Source organism: Eulemur rufifrons, chromosome 9 (genome assembly GCF_041146395.1).
Source record: "Eulemur rufifrons isolate Redbay chromosome 9, OSU_ERuf_1, whole genome shotgun sequence".
Lineage (NCBI taxonomy): Eukaryota > Metazoa > Chordata > Mammalia > Primates > Lemuridae > Eulemur > Eulemur rufifrons.
The window spans coordinates 28,635,893-28,658,301 of NC_090991.1; the positions used below are offsets into that span (position 1 = coordinate 28,635,893).

Below are 22,409 nucleotides of genomic sequence, written 5' to 3' on the forward strand. Positions count from 1 at the left end.
CAAAGAGACCATCATCATTATCTCCTCCAGTGTCATCAAGTATTATTTAATAAACCTTGTGAGACATTATAATTAATAAAATCTTGCCATTTTAGGGACCACATTTTAAACGACCAAATTCGAGTCTCCTTTGGTTAAGCAAATCCATAAGTGTAACTAGAATTTGAGAATCTGGTTCATATTCTTTGAAGCTTGAAGAACTCTGGAGAATTTTTTTCTTTTCTTATCTATTTCTTCTTTTCTGCTTTCTCTCTCTCTGTCTTTCTCTTTCTTTCATCTTTTTTTCTTTTGTCATGTTGAGCCCAATTCAGTTCATGATAGTCGACTTTCAGAGGCTTGCTGTGAGGATTAGTTGTAAAGTTGAGCCAGATTACCAAGGTTGGGCAACTTTCCCAAAGCTAACAGGGTAATTCACCAAATGCCAAACCATAGAGCAACTTTCCAGAAGCTCAAGCCTTGTTACCTCATTTCTTCCCTAGAGAATCCTAAGGGGTGTAGAAACATATAAGGTCCTCAGGCCAGAGGGTTAGGGGGAGGGAGATTGAGGGTGAGGGGTTCCTTTAAGATCAGGGGGGATTGTTAGCTCTATGAAACCCATTCCTATAGGTGATATTTAAAAACAAAAGGCAAAAAAAGAAAATGTTTTAGATTATAAGGAAAAGATATTAGAAATAGCAATGTTGAAAGAAAAGATCATGTATTCATTAACCAATTGAGCATCAGTGATCGCAGCATGAATAATGCAGAGAGGAAAGTGAAAAGATGGTGCCCGCCTCTGACGGGCTTACTCCTCCCACCATCCAACAGGTAAGCCCTCCTTGTCCTAGTGTTAAAACTCCGCTCTGCCCTGTTCCACTGTCCTCCCTGAGGTTATCTCACCACAGAAACTACACTGGGAAGTTAACACCTCACTTTCCTTCTGGCACATCAAATTAGTCACTTGAGCCATTGTTTCATCACAAGAAAAATCTCTACTCCTGACAACTTACCTGGAAATGTTATTGTTTTCACGGATCTTCACATGGCAGAGAATGTTGGGTAACTTTTGGGTAACGAGGACTTTGATTTGATCCACAGAGCTACATAGCTTTAGGTAACCCAGATATAATCCAGGAGAGAGACGCTGATGACTCCTCTTGTGATAGGAGAGAATATCCTGTTGGGTGAAAAACAAATAAACAGAAAAATATCTCAAAAGGCAGTCTCAAAACTTTTTCCTTTCTAAGGTAGGCATGTCATGAATGAAAGGAACTGTGGCTAAGTAATTAGGTGAGAAACCACAGGTACCACCATGATTTCTGGGGCAATGTTCGTGGTACAGCTAGTCTTACCTTTAGGAGAATTCTCTTCCAGGTCAGGTAATCAGTCTTTAATATATTCTACATCCTTGTTTTCCTCAGTTCTGTGCTGGGGTAGGTGTGTGTGTTGTAATTGGGAATAGGCTGCTGGTGGTGAAAGCCTAAAGAAAAATTGAATTCATAATTTCTGTCCTTGGAGGCCTTACTGTTTAGCTGGGTGAGACAGACATTTGCAAGTGTACAAGCTGACAAAGTGGTTACAGGATGTTTTGTAGTTTCTGGATGAGTAAAAAGTCCATTTTTAAATGAAACCATTTAAAATAAAATCAATTTGTAGTGGATAGGAAAAAAGGCTTGACTGATCCTTATCTTGAAAATTAAAACAAAAAATAATGCCAAGAGTCTTATTTTATATTATTAACATTTAAGTTGTTGTTATAATTATGTGTTAATACTGACAATGAAGAAAGTGAATCAGGCATTGATTTTCTTTTGGCTTAATTTTTTAGACTAAATTCTAGCTGAAATGATACTTCTCATATTTGACTTTTACAGTATGATCATGAAGAAGATAATTTTTGCAAAAGTATTTGAAGGCTTCATAATTTCTTCTCTGGCATCTTTTCAAATTTTGATATTCTATTCATACTCTTATGTAGTCTTTATTCATTTTAATGCTCTTCATTGGCTAACTTGTCTACCACTTCTAGATTCTCAGTTTTCAATGGCTTTGCATGTGATTTGATTAGGTCTCCATATCATCTTCATCAGTTTCACAAAATTCTGTATCTTTTACAAAATTTTAAATTTTGCCTTGTAATGGATTTACATTGCATTTGCATTGTACTGTCACATCACAGTATTCCACAAGCAGCAGAGACCGAACAAAATTGCTTATACAATAGGAAGTGCCAACCAAGTTAACCACAGAGGGATGTTTCAATGGAATCTGTTGTATATGTGGTCGGTTCTCTAGTGAATTATTTCAGTTATGAATTTTGCTTCCCTACACAACTGTAGGGGCTCAAATGATGAATAATTGGAAAAAACAGACACTCTCTCTCCTCTGCCATATCAATAGGTAAGACTTCTTAAACATTTGGGCAGTGGGGTGTGTGATACAAAGTTAGGAGTGATGAGTCCGGTAACTGATTTTAAGGGAAGGTTTCCTATAGGCTAGAATTTAGCCTGGTTTTCAACAAGGGTAAAATAACTATGAGAGTAAATTTCAAATGGCCTCACTACAAAAAAATGGTAAGTAAGTGAGATGATAGAATTGTTAATTAGGTTGACTTAAATATTGCACATTGCATACATATATCAAAACATCACTTTGTACCCCATAATTATTTGTCAATTACAAATAATATTAATAAAATAAATAAGCAATTTTTTTATAAGGTAAAATGAAATCGTCTCTACCACTAAATGCAGGAAAGGTGAGAAGGAAAACAAAAACAAACATTTAAACTTCCTATGGAACTCTATATGGAATGGAAAGGTGTGAGGCCTTCCTGGACCACTATATTCTGAAGGTGTGATCTCTCCTCTGTAGAGTTAACTATCTGCAACATCTAACATATGCTGCTGTGTACCATCTCTTCTATGCCACCCTTTATCAAAACATATTGAGTTCCTGTAGTGTGTAAGGCACTATGGGAGACACTGGCATTTCAGGTGAACATAACGTGATCCCTAGTCTTGAGGAGGTCAAGAAAGACAAGATCACAATATGCTGAAGTCAGTTTTATAACAGAGGCAATGTAGGCATACAGCAGAAGGAGTATATTTTTCTTCCTTTCTGTTCTCTTCTTAAATTAGACTATGAAAGTAATGGTAGGACTGTGTTTTTTATTGCTTTGTGTCCTTAGTATCCAGTACTATTTCTGTGTAAAATAGGTACACAATGTGGAAATCAGGTCAGATCCCTTAAACAGAACATATGGGAATAGAGTAAGAGGGACGAAATGAGAATGGTCACAATTGGGAGCAAGATATAAGGAGCATGTACAGAAAAGCAAAATCTAAACAACTTTTAAAAACATTTGATAAAAAATAGACTAGAAATAAAGTTAATTTCATGATCAAGAAGGAAGGAATTCTCATTTATATCAAGGGATAGACAAGACTGAACTTTTTAATGTTTTCTATCTTGTCTCTTCAGAACAGATCACAGGTAAGTAGTTGACTGGAAGAAATTCACTCTATGTGGAATTTTGGTAAATGAATAGCTAATCAAAGGGAGAGAAATGGTTAACGAGGGAAGAAAACAATGGAAATATTCAAATCAACTGAATTTGATGATACACACCCCAGGGATACTTGCTGAATAAGCAGATGTGGCTACAGACTCATGGGTCATTATTTTTGAGAAGTCATGGAGAACTGGAGTAGTCCCTAAAGACTAGGAAAGGATAAATATGCCTGCCTTTGAAACAGGAAGGGGAGAAACACAGGTTGGCCCTAGTAATTAAAGACTGACAACTTATTGATCTTTGGGAAAAATGAGAAAGAACCATCAAATAATCAATTTGCAGTCACCCAGGAAATCCGGAGACACTAAAGTGGAGTCAACATGGTTTTGTGAAGAGCAAATCATATGGACAACTTTAATTTCTAACAGCAAAAGAACAGGGTCCACAGACCAGGGAGAAGTCTCCAGTGCAATCAGTTTCACTAGATAACCTGGGAAAAGTAGGATCTTGACCACACTACTTTAACAAGCTGAATACATGGGTGGAAGATTTGTGGATGATGGAGATGATGTGGAAATAGACATATTGAGTGATGGCCCAGGAGGGATTGGTCCTGAGGACCAGTCTGTTCAGCTCATTTATTGGTGTTGCAGACAAAGAAATCAAGAATGTGTGTGTCAAATTTGTGGGTCTCAAATTTGTTGTGGTTTTGATTTTCTGGAAAATAGTAATAAAGCTCTGAATGACCCTATGCATTGGAAAAATAAGTCTACAATAATTAGGGTTGAAACTTAATAAGAAAATGTGCTTGTAAAGCTCTGAACCCAAAAGTACAAATATAGGATGGGCAGGCGTGTAAGAGAAAAACATGTGGGGGTCAGAACTGACCACAAATAGAATATGAGTTAGGAACACATTGTGGTTATATAAAAACAAACACCATTCTGGGATGGAGTAATTCACTCTTTCAATCAATTTTTAAAAAGATGATTACTGAGAATCTACTATGTGTTTTGGCTTTACATTGTCATTCATCTCTCATTAGTCAGAATGTTTTAGAGCCTGAGAAATACATGGGAAGAGAAAGAAGCTGTCTCATTCACATAACCTAAGTATACCAGAAGAGCCTTCTAACACCAAATTGAATACCTGTGGGTCTACATATTACCTTATTTGACCTCTAACTTGCATTTCTAACCCCAGTTCCACTATAACCCCTTTGTGTCCCTAATCTCCAGACAAAATGAATTGTTTTTTTCTTTCTCCATACATGTCCTAATCTCTCTTTTTTGATTGTGTTGTTTCATAAATTCATTCATTCTATCAATTATTATTGAGCACCTACTATGTATCAGGCATTAAGCTAGGATGTTACAGACACCAAGATGAATAAGATACGATCTTTCTCTTTGTGGAACTCACATTTCAGTGCGTGAGAGAAACGTGTAAGCAAGTTTTTCTAAGCCAGCATGATAAAGGGCATGAAAAGACTGTGTAAGGTCCACTGTAGGCCCAAGGGAGAGTGAGCTCTCCTCTTCCAGCTTCTGCCTCATTTCTTTACCGTGCCCCCTCTTTAATTTAATTCCATCTATTTGAATCCTTCCTTCCTTCCTCCCTTCCTCCTTTCTTTCTTTCCCTCTTTCTTTTTTTCTCTGTCTGGTGAACTTAACTTACCTTCATGGCTCAGCCAAATGCCACCTCTTCTGCAATGCCTTCCCTGATATTCCCAGGCAGAATTAATAGCTGCTTTGTCTGTGCTCCTATAGTATGCTGTTTGTACTGCTATCAGGCTCTGGTTTAATTCCACCTTGTATTACCTTGATTTGTTTACAAGTCTGTCTCCCTCCTTTGACTGAACTCCTTCAGAGCAGGGACTGTGACTTATTTATTTGTTTTTCTTATAGCACCTAGAAGAGTGCTTGGCATCTAGTTGATGTTGAAAAAAATGTTTATTAAATGTGAAGTGAGAGGATGAGAGGAGTTGGGAGAGAATATGTTGTGCTGGTACAGTGACTAGGAAGGGCATATCCGTCCTCTCTTAATTGATCAGATATCCTGAGAACTCATTAGAGGAACAATAAATAGTTGCTTTTCCAATAACTACAGTGCTTTTACTTTGCCTGATGGGGTATGGAAGATGAATTGTCCAGGATGGCAGACATCACAATATGGTGGCTGGTGGTCTTTGTGGGTCCAAGATTATATGGACTGCAAATAATTCAATGTTCTGAATAATTTTATAAATTATAAATATAAAAATATTTCATCCAAAATTCTGGATTTTCAACTTCTTTTCAAAAAATGGGAAATATTTCAATACTGGGACCATATTCTTCTACTGTAATTAATTGAGGCTGAATACATGCTTCTCTCTTTAGATGGGACAAGGCATCTCCAGATTAATATAGTCTCTATTACTTCCACTTCTTTCTTTTTTAAAAAAATGAGATATAAGTCATATACCATAAAATTCATCCTGTTCAAGTGTGCAATTCAGTGGTTTTAGTACATTCTCAAGGTTGTGCAACTATCACCACTAATTCCAGATTTTCATAACTCCAGGAAGAAATCTCACGTTCATTAGCTGTCATTTCCCAATCTCTCCTCCCCCTGCCCCTGGAATCACTAATCTACTTTCTGTCTCTATGGATTTGCCTGTTCTGGACATATCATCTAACTGGAATCATAGTATGTAGCATTTTATGTCTGGCTCTGTAGCATGTATCATACTTTATTCATTTTCTATGGCTGAATGATACTCCATTATATGGATATGTCACATTTTGTTTACGCATTAATTCATCAGTTCTTGGGCATTTAGGTTGTTTCTATTGTTTGCCTATTATGAATAATGCTTCTATGAACATTGGTGAACAAATTTTTATGTGAACCCAGTTTTTTCTTAAGTCCAGCCCAATTGGCTCATTTCTATCAGTCTTTCTGATTCCTGCGGTTTTTGATCCCTGTGTTTGGAGCTGCTTGGGGGTATAAAGAATAGGAATGTGCTGGCAAAAAGCAGAAAAAGGCAGAAGAGTTATTGGGCACCTAGTGCATAAGAAGAAGACACTGGGTACCTGGAGGTGACAAGGAATGCCACAGGAGAAGAGAAGGACAGCAGGGATGGGAGGGGATAGAAGGCAAACTTTGCCGCAGCTTCCCTAAGATCACAGTTTACAACAAGGATGCAGAGAAAAGGAGGGGGAAGGGTATGCAAAGCAATATGGTGGAATGGGAAGGGTACAAGGCCAGGAGTCAGAAGACATGGGTCCTGGTCCCTCTTCTGCTGTTTTTTGGCAAGTTATTTCCTTGAAATCCATGGCTTCATCTGCAAACTGGACACAAAATTTCTCACTCAACCTCATTGGGTTTGCATGAGGATCAAATGATATAAAAATGCCATAAAGTTACAAACTCGAATATGTAGTACACATGTGAGAGTTTAATCTTCAGAGAAAACTTCACATGTGAAGCTTCCAGTGAGTGAAGTGATCCCTGAAGAGCATGGTCAGAGTAACTCAGCACCTGGGAGGGGCGTCCCTATTGGAAATACTCTCATTGCCAATTAGTTTGCTCAGAGAGACTCTAACTTGTCCATAGTTACTCTCTTTTTCCCTTCCCAGGTAAGTGTGAAAAGAATTTTTCTCTCTTTTGCATATATATGAGAGAGGCCTGTTTTTAAGGTCTGGGGTTTGAGAGGGTCAGAAATTTGAGGGAGTTGGACACTGGTGTTTCCCTGGGGCCCTAGGGATTAGTAGATTAGTTATGGGCCCAGATTTTGTTAAAGCCCCTACCTGTTTTGAAAATCCCATTGTGGATTATATAGTTTGTATACAGCTTTTCCATAGTCACTACGTATGAAAAGGTAGAGAGAGTGATGAAATACCCCACGGGGTGATTGGGCCAGTATCAGAGGTCTCCTAGGGGAGCAGGGCAGAGAAGATGGACTGAGTGTGTCCCAAGGGCAGCCTAACATTGCTTGAATTTTTCTGAATAGAGAAATAACAAAAATCACTAACATTATTGAGTACTTACTTTGTGCTATTCTTCTAATGCTTAACTCAATCTTCATTGGAGCCCTATGAAGTAGGGTTTTTTGGAGAGGAGGAAATACAGGGGTGAGAATTTAATAACATGTCCTAGTCATATAACCAGAAAGGGTGGGCTCAGGAATAATGCCTAGTCACCCTGATTCCAAAGTAGTGTCCCAGAGTGTGATCTGATTGCAGCATCAGAGGGCCTGGTGGTCATGGCTCCATTGCCCCTGAGAAAAGAGAGTTGTCTGTGGCCTATTATTGTGGGAGTCACCCAGCCTGCTTTGGACACCACCAAGACCTATCTCTCCCTTCATGTTGAGTTGGTGGCGCCAACTCCTGACGTAATTAAATTCTAAGTCTAGGAGAGATTGGATACCAGACCTCATAGTTTTATTCCCCATTTCCTCTCCAGTGTAAGACCTGTATGGGAAGGAGGGGAGAGAGGAGAAAGTGGGGGGAGGAGAAAGGAGAGTGGGGGTGGGTGGGAATGACATCAAGCAGGAATGTGCCAGTCAGCGGGGGTAAATTTTCCATTTGGATCTGTGTGGAAACCTGATCCTGCCTCTATTTTTGGTCTCCTTCTCTAACAACCTTTCACCAGATTGGAATTTTTCTGCACCTGTAACACATTTTTAATGTAATAAGTCTAGGAGAAACCAGGTATTATATCATGCTGAGGCCTGTGCTGTGTTTCTAGGAGCAAAGGTAGCCCAGACTCCAGTTTATCCCTATAGGGGATTAGTGTATTAGTCACCCTGTAAAAGCTCAATTTATTATGATTTTTTAAATGTTTCTTTTAACACTTGCTTATAAAAGGTGAAGAGGGGAGCCACGGATGTGCCTGTGTTCCCTGCCCCCACCTCCTTCCCACATGCACACACTATCAATTTCCTATGAACCCAAATTCCAGAAAATCAAATCCAGAGGTATTGGCTTTGAGCAATTAACTTGCCTTTGCTACACTGGACTTTGTCCTGGTTTGGGCCAGTGCAAGTAATGAAAAGGTGAGATTATTGTATTAGACCCCTTGGTGGGGAATGAAACTTATAGAGTAAGTTAGCTGTTTAGGGTGACCATGAGTGGCTCCTGGAGCTGCGGCTTGGATTTGACTTGTTTCTGTGTGACTGGGCCCTTCTTCCCCTCTTACTCCAGATAAGCTGTCATGAATATATGTCTTTGGTGGTAAGGAGCTCGATGTAGATGTTTCTGCCAGCTTTTCTACTGAACTGAAGAGTTCTATACCATTCATCCCCATCAGTGGGTTTAAGAAAAGAAAGAAATATGAACAAGAAACAGCTTGAAGCCTATGTTCACATAAGAATGCATGAGGCAGCAGGGTCGCAGGGAGAGAGCTTTGGGTGCAGGAGCAGGCATGGTGTCCAGGTTCCACTCTCCGAGCTAAAAGTCTGAATGTAAGCTGCCCAGATTTTGAATTTTGGTGGACATTCAGTACACAGTAGAGTCTTTCATCCTTTATTTAATCTTCCATCCCTCACTCACTAAAACCTGAACTCCTACCCCAGAATGAGACATAACCTAGCAGAAAGAAGCCTGCTTCCAATCAGCAGGTCTGAATTGAAGTCTCAGCTCTACCGTCTTCCCAAGAACACATCCAAGCCTTGAGGGGCCTGAAGCTAATATAGTTTCTGGTGCCTTCTTTAAGGAAAAGAATATAAAATTATAAATACAAAATTGCTAGAGTCTCTGCCAGGGCCTACAAGGGGCTTGTGCAAGTGAAGAGCTGAATGCCTTTGAAGCTTCATTAGCTTCATTAAATTGTCTCTTTGTGTAGCCCTATGTGACTTAACTTCTTTGAGCTCCAGTTATTTTATTCCTAAAATGGACTTAATTATGCCAGTCTGTCCCAAGGGAGTATTGTAAGGAACAAGCAAGAATAAATATGTATAAGAGTGTTTTTGTTCAAAGTGCCATATATTACAATCCATTCAGGTATTAATGTTTTGATTATACCTATCTATGGATCCCCTACTCAATTATTTGTCTCAGTGTTTCTCATTGGTTCATTGGTCAGGGCATCTTCAGGGTACCCACTATTTGCATTGCTTGACAAATTACAGATCTAGAGAGTGATAAATAAAAAGCAGGTTCTGCATCTTTCCTACGTGTGTAATACGAGCAGCTACATGTCCCTGCACCCTCTCTACCTGATCACTGCATATGACAGTGACTCTTGGTATGTTTCACTAGGGCCTCAATAATTGTGCTTGAAATTTCACATATATTTTGAACTTTAAAAAAAAAAAAAACAAACTACATACCTGGATGGTTATCAGTAAAATGTCTAAGGCTGTTGGCTCCTCGGGTGTTGATAGAGACTTCCTCTGGCTTTGCAGCTTTGAGATCTGCATCCATTTGCCATTAAAAAATGAATAAAGCATCTCCACTTCCCTGATGGTGACTGTGAGTATATTTCCATGTCGATCTTTAATGGGCTCATAGTAAACTCTTCCCAAGTTGTGTGTTCCAAGTAAATTCTAGAAACAAATAGATAACTGGTAGCTTAGATATTGTGCAAACAAAGCAACACAACTGCAACAAAAGACACTGTAAATAATTACCTGATTTCTGAGAAGTGTTTTTTTTTTTTGCACTTAAACCTATAATAAGTGGCATCATTGTAATGTACTTAACAGAAGCTCAAAGAAAATGTCTTCACCATGAGTCTGCAAAGATTATAGCAAGAGGCTCAAAAATCATGTTTTTTTAAAAGCAAATTCAATATCTGTAAATATCTCTTACCCACATAGACACACCAGCACATAAACCTCAGTTACCAGTACTTGAAGAGAATCCCAGATGTTTTAAAGAAAAATGCCTGATATTTAAAGTATGCAACTTGTGGAGTTCTCAAGAGATCTACAGTAAGCTGGTATGAGGTGGGGTTGTTTAAAATGAAGAAGTGAATTGACAATGTAGCACATTGTACAGGTCCCCAAATGACTACACATTCCCTTCAAGATACTTTAATTGGAAGATTGGCCTGGTTTGACTTATCTGCATTTCAGGGAGTTCTATTTATTTACAAGTTTGTTAAAGTTGCTTGTAAACTGGGTCAACTGAGGCAGATAATCCTTTTAGAAAGGTAGGAAGGGAAGGATGCCACATTAAATGTGGAGAGGCCTAGGTAGTTGTTACTGAAATAAACAGGAGTTTTACAAATATGCAGGATTTGAAGATTTCTAACCTAGAGCCCTGAATGAATAGTATCAAATCTCCTCTTGTTTTAAATATCTATGATTTTTGAAAATTATAAATCATACCAGAGCTCCTAGCTGTTATTTTTGTGAGCTCACATAAATGGTGGTTAAGATGCCCTGTTAGCATGACAGCAAAAGTGGAACTGGAATTTATGAAAGTGACAAGGGTGATCTAAAAATGAATGAGCCAGGTGGTCAATATCCACATCTATGAAAACACTGGAATGTTCCCTCACAGGTAGCTAGGAACTATGTCTTTTTAATTTAATTTTATTTTTTTATTTTTATTTCAGCGTATTATGGGGATACAAAAGTTTAGGTTACGTATATTGCCCTTGCCCCCGCTGCCCCCGGAACTATGTCTTAACTCTTTTATTCTTCCTCACAAAGATTAGACACATAACAAGTTTGGAATTTCATACATAATTACTGACATGTTATAAATATTTATTTGGCAAGGTTATTATTTTTTAAAAAATGGCCTAATCAGTCAGATTTTTTTCCTTCCCATGATTACTTCCAAATCATAGAGAAGTATCTTGGGTATGGCTTTTAGTCAAGCCCTATGCAGTACTATAGTTTTATGTAGAGGAAATTTGCTGCTAGGAAGCAGTGTGATGCTGATAAACTGACTAGAAAAAAAAAAAAAGGGACTGATTTGTAGCATATGCCAATTTCTGTGGTGTAAATATTCCTGCCAAAGTGGATTTCAAGCTACCAAGGGTTTGATACAGGCTTTCAGAATTCCTGAAAGTTCTACAGTTGGCCCTCCTAGGTCAGTACAAGTTAGCTCCAGCCTACCATTGCTATTAAGCTTTTACTTATACTTGGTGTTGAGTTTCAGGGCTGGCTGCCATTCATTAACTGCTGGACTTCTGAAAAATTATTTACCCTGTCTAGTTCTGAGTTTCATCATCTAAAATTGAGTCCTTCAGCTCAGACATCAATTGTGCTAATCTTTACCTCATTGAGTGTTTGAGGGATTAAATCAAGCAGTGCATGAAAAAGTGCTTTGTAAACTCTCAGGCTTGATACAGCGTAGAGTATGGGCTTTCTTTACTGCTCTAATTGGAATCCAACCCTGGTTTACACCTACTCATTTTCAAGAGGCAGCCCAGATTTCTCCTTCTCTGGGAAGACTTTCCCAACTCTCCTAGGTAGAATTTACCATCCCCTGTCTTGCTCCCTACTGCTTCCTGTACAAACTTCCATCTTAGGGTGTCTCTGGCTTTACTGCCTATATTTGTGTATGTGTCATGAGATCATGGTTGTTTCATCTCTGTGTCTCTAGGTCCCTTCCTTGCACAGTGCCTGTCACATAGTAAGAGATCAGTAACTTTTTGTTGACTAAATTAACATACTATATTAAGACACTGGAAAATATGGTTCACTTTGAATTGAAGCTTATGGGTAGACATTGATTGAGGTGATCATGTCACTTAAACAAAGTTATTGTCCATGGTTCATTATCAGCTTTGGATAGGTTTTTTTAATGGGATGAATAAGAAAGAACTAGAAATCTTCCTGAAATTTTTCATTGACATCAACTTGGGTTGGAGAGCTAGCTTTGGGGAGAGCCCAATTTAAAAGTAGGAAATTATTGTGAAAATAAATTGCAACCATGTTCCAAGGGGCAAATTCAGGGTTCTTAGGGCCTGAAAAATAGACCATGTCAATACCTGTCATGCTATATAATCGAAGTTAAACGACCTGGGCCTCTGATGACCCTACAAAAGGTGGAAAGGAAGAAGAGCCACCCCATGGCTAACAGGAATGCATCTAGGTTATGACCAGAACAAATTACAGGACTATCAATAAGCCCTAGACAGAGGCACCATATTAAGAGACCTTTATTCAGTTTGGGGTAACATGGGAAGTTAAAGGAAGTCCAGACTCAGAATAAGAAGGCTTGAAAAAGAAGAGTAAAATTTTGGGAAAAATCTTTTTTCCTTTGACAAATAAAAAAGATATAGTATTCATAAGTTGTTACCTAGCTCTTACTTAACTAACACTCATTTCTAAAAGCTATGGAGGAGGAAAGTTTAATGTAACACAATTTATAATGTCAGATTATTACTGTCTTTTGAGGGTATTTTAGACACTTCTCAATGTAAGAACAATGTACACTTCTCCCACTAGACGCCTCTGCCATTTTCCTAAGAGAAAGAAAAACAATGTGGGCTTTTGGTCACTTACAAGCTTTCTCATCTTAATTATTTTTATCCAAATGCTGACAGATACTTGTCTCTTCTTCTGCCTTGGTAATTTTAATTAATTAACTAATTAACACACACTTCATCTTCTCTCAAATAAAATTTAAGGCCACTTCTACTGATGCACGATAGACTTCTACTTTTTCTTTTTTACTACAATGTGGATAGTTTTTTCTATTTAAAAATTTTTTCTGCTTTTTTTAAAGTAACACACAGTAAGATGATGAAGTACTGGAAAGAATGCAGGCTTTGGGGTTATATAAATCTGAATTTGAATCAAAACTCTACTAGTTCCTATCTGTGCAAACTTGGGCACAAATTAATCTTCCTAGGCCTCAGTTTTATCATGTTAAAGGAATACCAATAATATTGTGTTAGTACTTTCTCATTAGGTTGTGGTGAAGATTAGATGAGATAAAGTTTGTAAAGTACTTAGCAAAGTGCCTGGCACCTTGACTGTTAGATGAAAATAGTCATTTCACTATTATTATATATTAAAGGACCTCATCATAGAGCAGAAACACTCTGAGTCTTACAGGAAAGCAAGATACAAATTGCAGTGGTTAGTGTGCATGGTGATGAAGGTAAGTCAGAGTGTTATGGACACAGAAAAGGGGGAGAAAGATCATGATTAATGCCTTTTGGGCCATGATAAAATGTCTGAGCCACTACTGAAGGAGTCTAAGTCAGAGAATGCCTTGGTCAGAATCTTTTAAATTGGCTACTCTGGCAAAAGTGTGGCGAATGGATCAGAGGGTGTTAAGGCTGGAAGCAGAGGGACAACTTTGGAGGCTTTAGACCTGACTGGAGTAATTGGGCTGTAGTAGTAAATTCATAAAGGAGAGGAGAGTAAAATGAGATAGCCCAGAGGTAAGTCAACAGGATGTATGATTGATGCTAATCAAGCTATATAGTAATATAACACATTTTTACTTTCCTCAGAAGACTGTAAAAATTTTAGATTAGTAAAGTGACCTAAAATATTAAGTATGTGTAAATCCACAAATTTGTTTTTCTTCCCTTTCTGAAAAGTTTTTTCTATACTTTACCCCCATGCCCACTCTTCCCCACCAAAAAGGTGCCTTCAATATTTCCAGACATTTTCATTCTAGAGACCAGTAAATAGTTTGGGCAATGGGTCCTACCAAAAAAAAAAAAAAAAAAAAAAGATGAAAGCAACTCCTGTTATTTAACCAGGTGAAATGAAACATGGAGAGAAGGGAATGTGTAACAGTGCTTAGGCCTTGATGGAGGTACTATGAGGGGTGATAATTTATTGAGGACTGTGAGGCTCTGGTCACTGTGCAGTAGTGGGGAACTATCCAGATGGTAACTATGGTACAAGACACATTTCTGTGATCCCTTTTCCCTTTGGTTAGATAGGGATTCCCACAAGTGTGATCTTTGGGGTCCATGGGATTAGACTGACAAATACATTTATTTATGCAACCTGTACTTACCAAGAGTCTACCACATGCCAGGCATTGGGGGTATAGTGATAACCAAGACAGACACAGTCCCTTAACTCAAGAACTCACAGTCCAAGTGGGTCACTAAACAGACAGTAATACAAATAATTAACTTATGGGATTATGATTATTGTTCTGAATGAAGAATACAAGCTACTATGAGAGTGATTTGCTTAATCAGGAGATCAGAGAAAGGCTTTCCAAGGATGTATAAAAATTAAGCTGAGACCTGAAAGATATGTAGGAATTAGCAAGGCAAAGAGGTGGAAGAAGAGGATTGTAAGCAGAGGAAACAGTGTGTGAGCTAGCAAAGGAGACTGAGAATGACAGGCCAGGAAGCTGGAAGAAAATCAGGAGAGTGTGAAATCAGGAGAGTGGAAGCCAATGGATGTGGCAGTTTACAAAAGGAGAGCAGGACCAAGTGTATCAGATGCTGCTGAAACGTCATTTGTGAAAAGGACTTCCAAGTGTTCATTGGATTTAGTTAAACTGAAGTCATTGGCAAGGATGGATGTAGGTTTTTGTGGGGTCTTGAACCACATAATTTTGGAGCCATCTTTAAGACAAGGAATACAAAATTACAAATGTAAAATTGGGTGTAAAAATAAATGTTTATTTAGAATGACAAAAGAAATCTTGCTTTCCCCCCCCCCCCCCCCCGCCCCCAGCAAATATTTTGGGTCTCCTTTTATCCTGGAAATTTCTTTAGGCAGTTTACCAGAAATGCTTCCTGACTGCGACCCACCTTTCCCTCCCTACCTAAAAGACTCTGAGTCCTACACTCACAGGGGCTCATGCAAGCGAGGGGCCCTGAAACTCCGGCTTCATTAGCATCATCTGCCTCTGATTACTGATGCCCTTAGAGAACAGTTTTGTAGGCATGATGGTAGTAAAAGACAGAGAAAGCACTGAGAACTGATGGGAAAAGAAGTCAGTGGAGAATGTGGATGTAGATAACCCTTTGAAGAAGTTTGGGTATAAGGAGAAAAAGAAAGATAGTTTGGTAGCTGAAGGGGCATGTGGGGCTAAGGGTGGAATTTGGGGGGAGATTAAATTGGAGAGACTTGAGTATTTTTAAATAAAGATGGGAGGAAAGAGATGGGATCCAGTGCACATGTGGAGGAATGAACTTGTGGTAGAAGGAGTGAGACTTTTATCTGTTGGAATAGGAAGGAAGAAAGAAGGTAGGGACAGTACAAGGAGGTTTGTAAATTTGGCAATGGAGAAATCATCAATTCACATTTTTTCTTAATGAGTTATACAGTGAAGTCATCACCTGAGATAGGGATGGAGAGTGTGGGGATGGAGAAGGGATGTGAGAGAATGGAGAAGGTTTTAAATAGTTGCTTTATAGTGTGGGAGACTAAATTTAGTAGAGAAATGAAATACGACCACTAAAGAACATTACTTGTGAGAACTGTAGTCATAATTTAACATACAACCAGTCAGCCTTTTTTTTTTTTTTTTTTTTTTACTTTTCTGCAGCAATGTGCACTACTTCAGTATAGATATGTTGGATTCATCCAGGCTTGGAATTTTTCCAAATAAAAAATATGGAGGGAGAAAATTTAGAGTATTTTCAAGGGAGTGATTAAGATGGACCAAGGAATCTAAGCTGGACAAGGAGGGAAATGGTTTGAGAAGTGGGCTGGTGCATTATGAAAAATGGTAGAGTCAATAGATTTGGGGATTGAGGAAATCCAAGATCTATTGCAATGGAATAGTTGAGTAGGATCACACTGGCCATGATGGTGTCCCTCAGTGTCTGGCTGCACTGACTTGTAACAGCCTGATCCTTCTCATGTTACTGCTGTATCAGATGAAAGTGTTCTAGGAAGCCTCCAATAAACACATAATAAATATCCCCACTTGAAATTCTAAAGTTGTTCAATCTGTGATCCAGGCATGTCTGGATTGTATGGTGGGCTAATGGGAAGGTCCACTTAGGAGTCTGAACCCCCTGGGAATGTACTTTATCTTCAAGAAAGAGTAGTTTGAGGTACAGTGCCATGGTCCAACTCAACTGGTCAGTGACAAAACGAAACAGCACTTTGAATTCAGCATAGTTATCATGGCCCAGCTTCAAGAACTCCTTGAGTTGGAGGAGAAGATTCTGCAATCAAGAGTTGAAGAACACTGTTTGCCAAAATGTCATTGAAGATACAAGGCAGTAAACCACCTATGTAATGTTGTATAGCATAGAGGGGCAAAATTTACATTTCAGAATTAATTATAATAGCAACACAGTAATTCTTATTATTGCAGAGGGTGGAATTATTATTTTGGGGTTCAAGAAATGAAGTTCTTGTAATTGCAGGTGGGGGTGGAGCCATAGAAAATTTTTTTTTTTGTTAATGTGACCCTCTTTTTATAGTGTGGCTGGTATGGCCTGGCCAAACACAACTTCGATTTCTGTTATGCATAGTTCTGTGGTTGATGTAACTGACAGCTTTGTAGGTGGATACCCATCACTGATAAAGGCTCAGCAATCTCTTAAGGACACCAACTCCATGTAGCAGATGTTTTTCTGTACTAAGAACCACAAATTTTGTTAATACCAGAAAACAATGAGAGGAAAACCCAGAGAGCTTGGTTAGAATTCAGTGCCTTTTACTAGGAGGAGCTCTGTGACCTACAAAGACTGAGGACTTGATCTGATTTGATTGATAGTACGGAAGGATGAATAAATGCAGGATTAAAGATAATCTTTTCAGAGTTGTTTTTTTGTTTGTTTTCATAACTAAGCAAAAATGTACACAGATCCTTGTGCTTTACCAAGAAACTCCTCAGAACATCTGCTGGTCTCTTTCTCCATCTCCACACACTCATAGATGCATAGGATACCAGAGCAGCAAGGGTTCTTCAAGTGTTCAAACTTCTCTTATTTTGCAAGTGATGAAAGGAGAAATGAGTTGACTAATTAATATCAAATCTAGAGCTCAAGTCTCTTTATCCCTTATTTAGTGGAATACTCATAGGCTTTTCAAGAGAGACCCCCTAAGAGGAGACTGCCAAATGCACAGCTTCCCCACGAGTAGGTATGCAGCTCAAACTGTCCAAGAAGCATTCATGTGCCTAGCGATGTGAATGAGGGAGGATCCCACCTTTTTTTCTTTTTTTTTTTTCCCCCAGGTGGGATTTGTAGCTGAACTGTCCACTTTTTAAAAAGTTTCCTTCGAGGTCTGGGTTGAAACCTGGCCCCTCACCTGTAGCTGGGCTGCTGCTGCGAGCATCTTCTGCCGAGTTTGCAGCACTGTGGATGAAGACATGGAGGTAGGTACGCTTTGCCTCAACCACCTTATATCTTCCCACATACAAGACAGCTGCAAAAGAAGTCACGAGGTCATATCATCGTCCAAGCCAGTACATGATTTAGGTTGTGGCATCAAAGCAAAGCAGGGAGAAGGAAACCTGACCCCTGATGTTTGTTCTCTAGTCCATTTTCAGATACACGCGAAACAACTTTTTGATCTCTGTCCAATTGGAAAAAGATCTGAATGCTAATGAAATAGTCAGATCCACATTTTAGTCTTTGCCAAACGATCCCATAACTCAGAATAGTGGAGACACCATTTGACAGGATGCAAGCCTCTTTGCTTTGAAACTGTAGTGTAGACACTACTTTGGCATTTTTAAAGACATACGGCATATTAGGGCTGAAGGGGACCTTTGAGATAATTTACTTTTACCCCCAAACTTTGATCGCTGGAGACCCCTCAGCTAAGATTTCAGAGATTCGTGTGCAGTAACACTGGTGCAAAGTGGGGGAAAAGGGAAATCAGAACTCAGAATACCTTTGTGAACCACAGAAAATCTTGTGTAATGGAGCTGGTGTGAGAGTCATCTATTTCAACAATCGGTATTTGATCTTCATTGGTGACTAAGATATTGTCTTTGTAATAAAATATAACAGCTATGTAGAGTCCCCTAAAAAGAAAAGGAAAATTAAAATTGTCCTCAACCGCCTCCGTCTCCTTTACCAAGCTTTAGTCCTGGAAAAAAAGTTTTTTTGGACATGATAAAAGATGAGTTTAAAATATATCTAGGAACATATTCCTGCTAAATAATCATAAATTTACTGGCTAGAACTCAGAGAAATTACTATCTTGCCCAAATTCTCAGGAGAAAAGTAAACTTCATTCTTTTGCTAACAAAAAGAAATTTCTACCAAGTTTCCACTCAGAACCCAAACCAGCTCATTCCTGAGAAGTTAAGACTTTCTGGAAGGACTACATAGGACCCACCGTTTTAAGGTCTTCACAAACTTGTTTGAGGAATGGAATAGGTGTTTCAGGCTCCTTGAGACTGACTGCTTTCGGCCTGTGGTTTGTAATTTTGAACTTTCTGGAACATAGAAAAAAAATAGCATAAATTCCATTTGGCAGACCAACACCACCAATTCCTTCTTTCTCCCTTCCCCTCCCCTGTCCCCTCAGTGCCACTTATCCTCAGTTTCATGTAGGGACTTAGCTCATTTATTCCCACAAGAAGCTGTTGTATCTTAAGATGCCAGCAGGTAATTAACGAACAACTCCTCAAACATGTTGGAAATGAGTGATATTTGTAAGTGCTAGGGCAACCAATTAGGTGTTTTGTTGATATTTTTGGGATGGGTGATGTATTATAAGATAGAATGAGAAGAAATGGAATCAAATCCATTGCTGTGCTCACCCCACCCCCAATTGCCTTTTAGTATTCATATACTTCTCAATGCTGGCAAAGCTCTCCTTGTTAGTCTGCACATTCCATTAAATTTTTTCATTATGAAATTAATATAAGCACATTGTAGAAAGTCTAGAGAATAGAAAAAAGGAAGAAAACCCCACCCATATTATCCTTTTGTATAACCACTGCTAGCATTCTGGGGCACTTTTTTCATTGTGTATGTTGGCTTACAAAAGTAGTTGTAGGGATAGGTATGATTATCATCCTCATTACTCAGAAGAAGAAACTGAGGCTGAGAAGTGAAGTGAATTGCCCAAACTTGAAAAGCCAGTATCTAGGGAAACTGAGACATTCATTCATTGAATAAATATTTACTGGGACACTTCTATGTGTGAGGCAATGATATAGACCATGTTCTCATGGTCCATATCATTGCTGTCAGGCATAGAAACTTGACCAGGTGGTCATGGCTGGGGCCCAGTATGGCTCTGCCTATGATTATATAGGAACAGCTGACTGACACAAGTATTCATGTCAGTTTCAAGCTTATACTGGTAATGGTTATTCCTGGCAGAATAAAGTGAAATCATTGTTTTTTCCCCTGACTTGAACATGAGTTTGGCTGCTTGAAAATGATGCTGCTGGGACTTCCAGTGAAACGCCGCACAGTGAACATACTCATTACATACCACTCTCTCCCAAAACCTCACTAAAACCAGAGTAGAAATTACAGAAAAAAAAAAAAAGAAAAAGGAAACAACATAAATTTGTAAACATGAAAAGATGGGAAAGGAGACAAAGCAAGTAAATTTTGGTAGCTGGAAAGCAGGTGGACAGATGGATTTAACAGACTTGAGAAAGATGAAGCCCAAGCCAGCAGTGGAGAAAGCCCAGAAGTAACCTGATTCACCCATGGGCACCATGGACTGCTGGAAGTGAGGGGTGAGTGTGAGCTAAAAATCAGGAGGATTCGTGGAAGTCTATTTAAAAAGCAGTTAGACTTCTCAATCTTCTCCCCTACTGCATAGCTAGACAAATACCCCTTCCCCACTCTGGAAGAAAGCTAATGGCTGATTCTCTGGAAATCAAATAACAAAAACAAAAACTGGAAACAATAGAGGTTTCTGGAGTGGGAGACATCAGGTACTGTTGAAAATGGGTTGATAGTGGTGGTGGTGCAGGTGGATTGAATGAAAGTTTTCATACATGATATTTCCCCACTGGGCTCTCAGAACACTGGTACCCAAGCCTACACCCTTTATGCAGGGCACTGGAAGAAACTTCTCTGGAGAATTTGACCAGGCTGGGAAAACATGCTGAAAGATTCTCCTAGTGGGAAAGGCAGTGCTAGATCACCCTACAGTGAAGGCTATAAATAAAGAGCCCTATGCATGTGCTTAGAGCTTCCCAGTGGTTATTGATTTCCCTTCTCTTAAATCTCAGCAAACACCCAAGGATCACCAGGCAGTTGAGGGAAGCAAGTAGCATGAAATGCAAAGGCCAAAAATAAATAAACAAAAGAACAACTTAGAGGAAAGAGAGATTATGCTGAGAAAAGAAAATATAAAATGAAACAATGCCTATGATTAATAATCTGAGAGATAAGACATTGTCTCCTTGTAAAAAGATAGGTGTCTATAAAAAGAACCAATCAGAGAACAAAAGAGAGCATTGGGAATTAAAAATATGTTATCAAAAACTGAGAAACCCAATAGGAGGCTTAGCAAATAAAGCTGATGAAATCTCCAAGAAAGTAGACTAAAAATATGAGGATGGAGAGTAGAAGGAAAAAAAAAGAAAATTAAAGGATTAGTGCAGGAAATCCAACAGCTGAATAATAAGAGTTCTAGTAGGAGAGAGAAGAAGAAAAGAAGGGGAAGAAATAATTAAATAATTTATGAAAATGTCTCACAATTGAAGTGTATAAATTATCATATTGAAAGAAATTGCCAAGTGCCCAGTACAACAGACAACAGATACTAAGGCATGTCACAGTGAAATTTTAGAACATGGAAGACAAAAGAAAACTTAAAACCTTCCAGAGAGAAAAAAAAAAATAGGTTTCATATAGAACCTCTGGAATCAGAGTGGCCTCAGACTGCTCAGCCCTGAAAGCTAGAAGAAAATGAAGCAATGCCTTCAAAATCTGAAGGAAGATTATTTCAACCAAGAATTCTATACTATCCAAACCTTGAATAAATATTAAGTAGAGTAAATACATCTTTAGACATGCAATGTCCCCCAAAATTAGGTTCCAAACACCCTTTCAGGAAGCTACCAGAGAAATGGCTCCACCAAAATGAGGGACCAACCCAAGAGAAAGGAAGACATAGGATACAAAAAGAAGAAACTCAATATTGGAGAGTGGTAAGAGGAGCCTGCAGTATGGTGATGAAAAAAGTGATGCCAGAGTGACAGTTGTGTGCACTAGGCATGGAGGCAACCAGTAGCCAGGCTAGACTGGAGCAGGACAGAGAACTCCACGAAAGGTTTCTTTAAGAAGATGCAATTGAAACACCTAATGCATCTGATTATATTGAGAGAAGACAGTTTGGAGATTAATTAATATAACCACATGGAAAAACAAGCAAATATAATAAAAGATGATTATTAATGACAGGGTAAACAAAAAGGTATTAAGGAAAGGAAAATCATAACATTTACATTATCGTTACAAACAGTAAACATTGATCTTACTAAAATTCAATATAACTATATTAGGAGGATGAGAAGCGAGGAATTGTGTGTGTACATAAGAGGGCAGTGGGGTAAAAAAAAAAGAGATACATCATCATTTTCTTGAGTGAGATAATACCTAAAATTAAAAAAAAATTAGAAATGTAAACATGTCACTTAGAGATGTGGGGAAAATACTAAAAGAATTAGCTAAAAGTTAAGAGGTTGCCTTTGGGGACTAAAAAATGGAGGATGGAAGAAATTGCTTTTTTAAAAATGATAAAGCTGTTTTAAATGCTTTTTCTTAAGTCAGTCAGTCCTTAAACGGGATGGGATGCTGAGTGGGATGTAAACGAAGGATGGAGAGTAGCCCCATTCTCCATCTGGAAGGACACTGGAAGAAAAATACACTAGAGTTTGCGAGTGGCTTACACTGTGACAGGTGAATTTAAGCCATTAGCTAATTTAATCTTGATAGCAACCATGCAAGATAGAAATTATTATCCTAATTTTGTTGATGAAGAAGTGATGGCTCAGAGGGGTTATATACTTTTCCCAAGAACACACAGCTAGTGAGGGGTAAAACTGGGATTTGAAATAACTATTTTTTCTAATTGTAAAGTTTGTAAAGGTTTGTGCCC

At 38.6% G+C, this 22,409-nt stretch overlaps 1 protein-coding gene across 1 annotated transcript in view; it reads right to left on the reverse strand.

Annotated features, from left to right (window-relative positions):
• The window catches only part of ANKFN1 (ankyrin repeat and fibronectin type III domain containing 1), a 157,768-nt gene that overhangs the window by 39,581 nt on the left and 95,778 nt on the right, over positions 1–22,409 (reverse strand). Inside the window, exons 9-13 of the mRNA XM_069481160.1 lie at positions 18,672–18,771; positions 18,222–18,354; positions 17,634–17,750; positions 9,807–10,022; positions 990–1,156 (exon numbers count right to left, since the gene is read on the reverse strand). Coding sequence (XP_069337261.1) covers positions 990–1,156; positions 9,807–10,022; positions 17,634–17,750; positions 18,222–18,354; positions 18,672–18,771 — 733 coding nt within the window. The remainder of the gene's footprint in view (positions 1–989; positions 1,157–9,806; positions 10,023–17,633; positions 17,751–18,221; positions 18,355–18,671; positions 18,772–22,409) is intronic.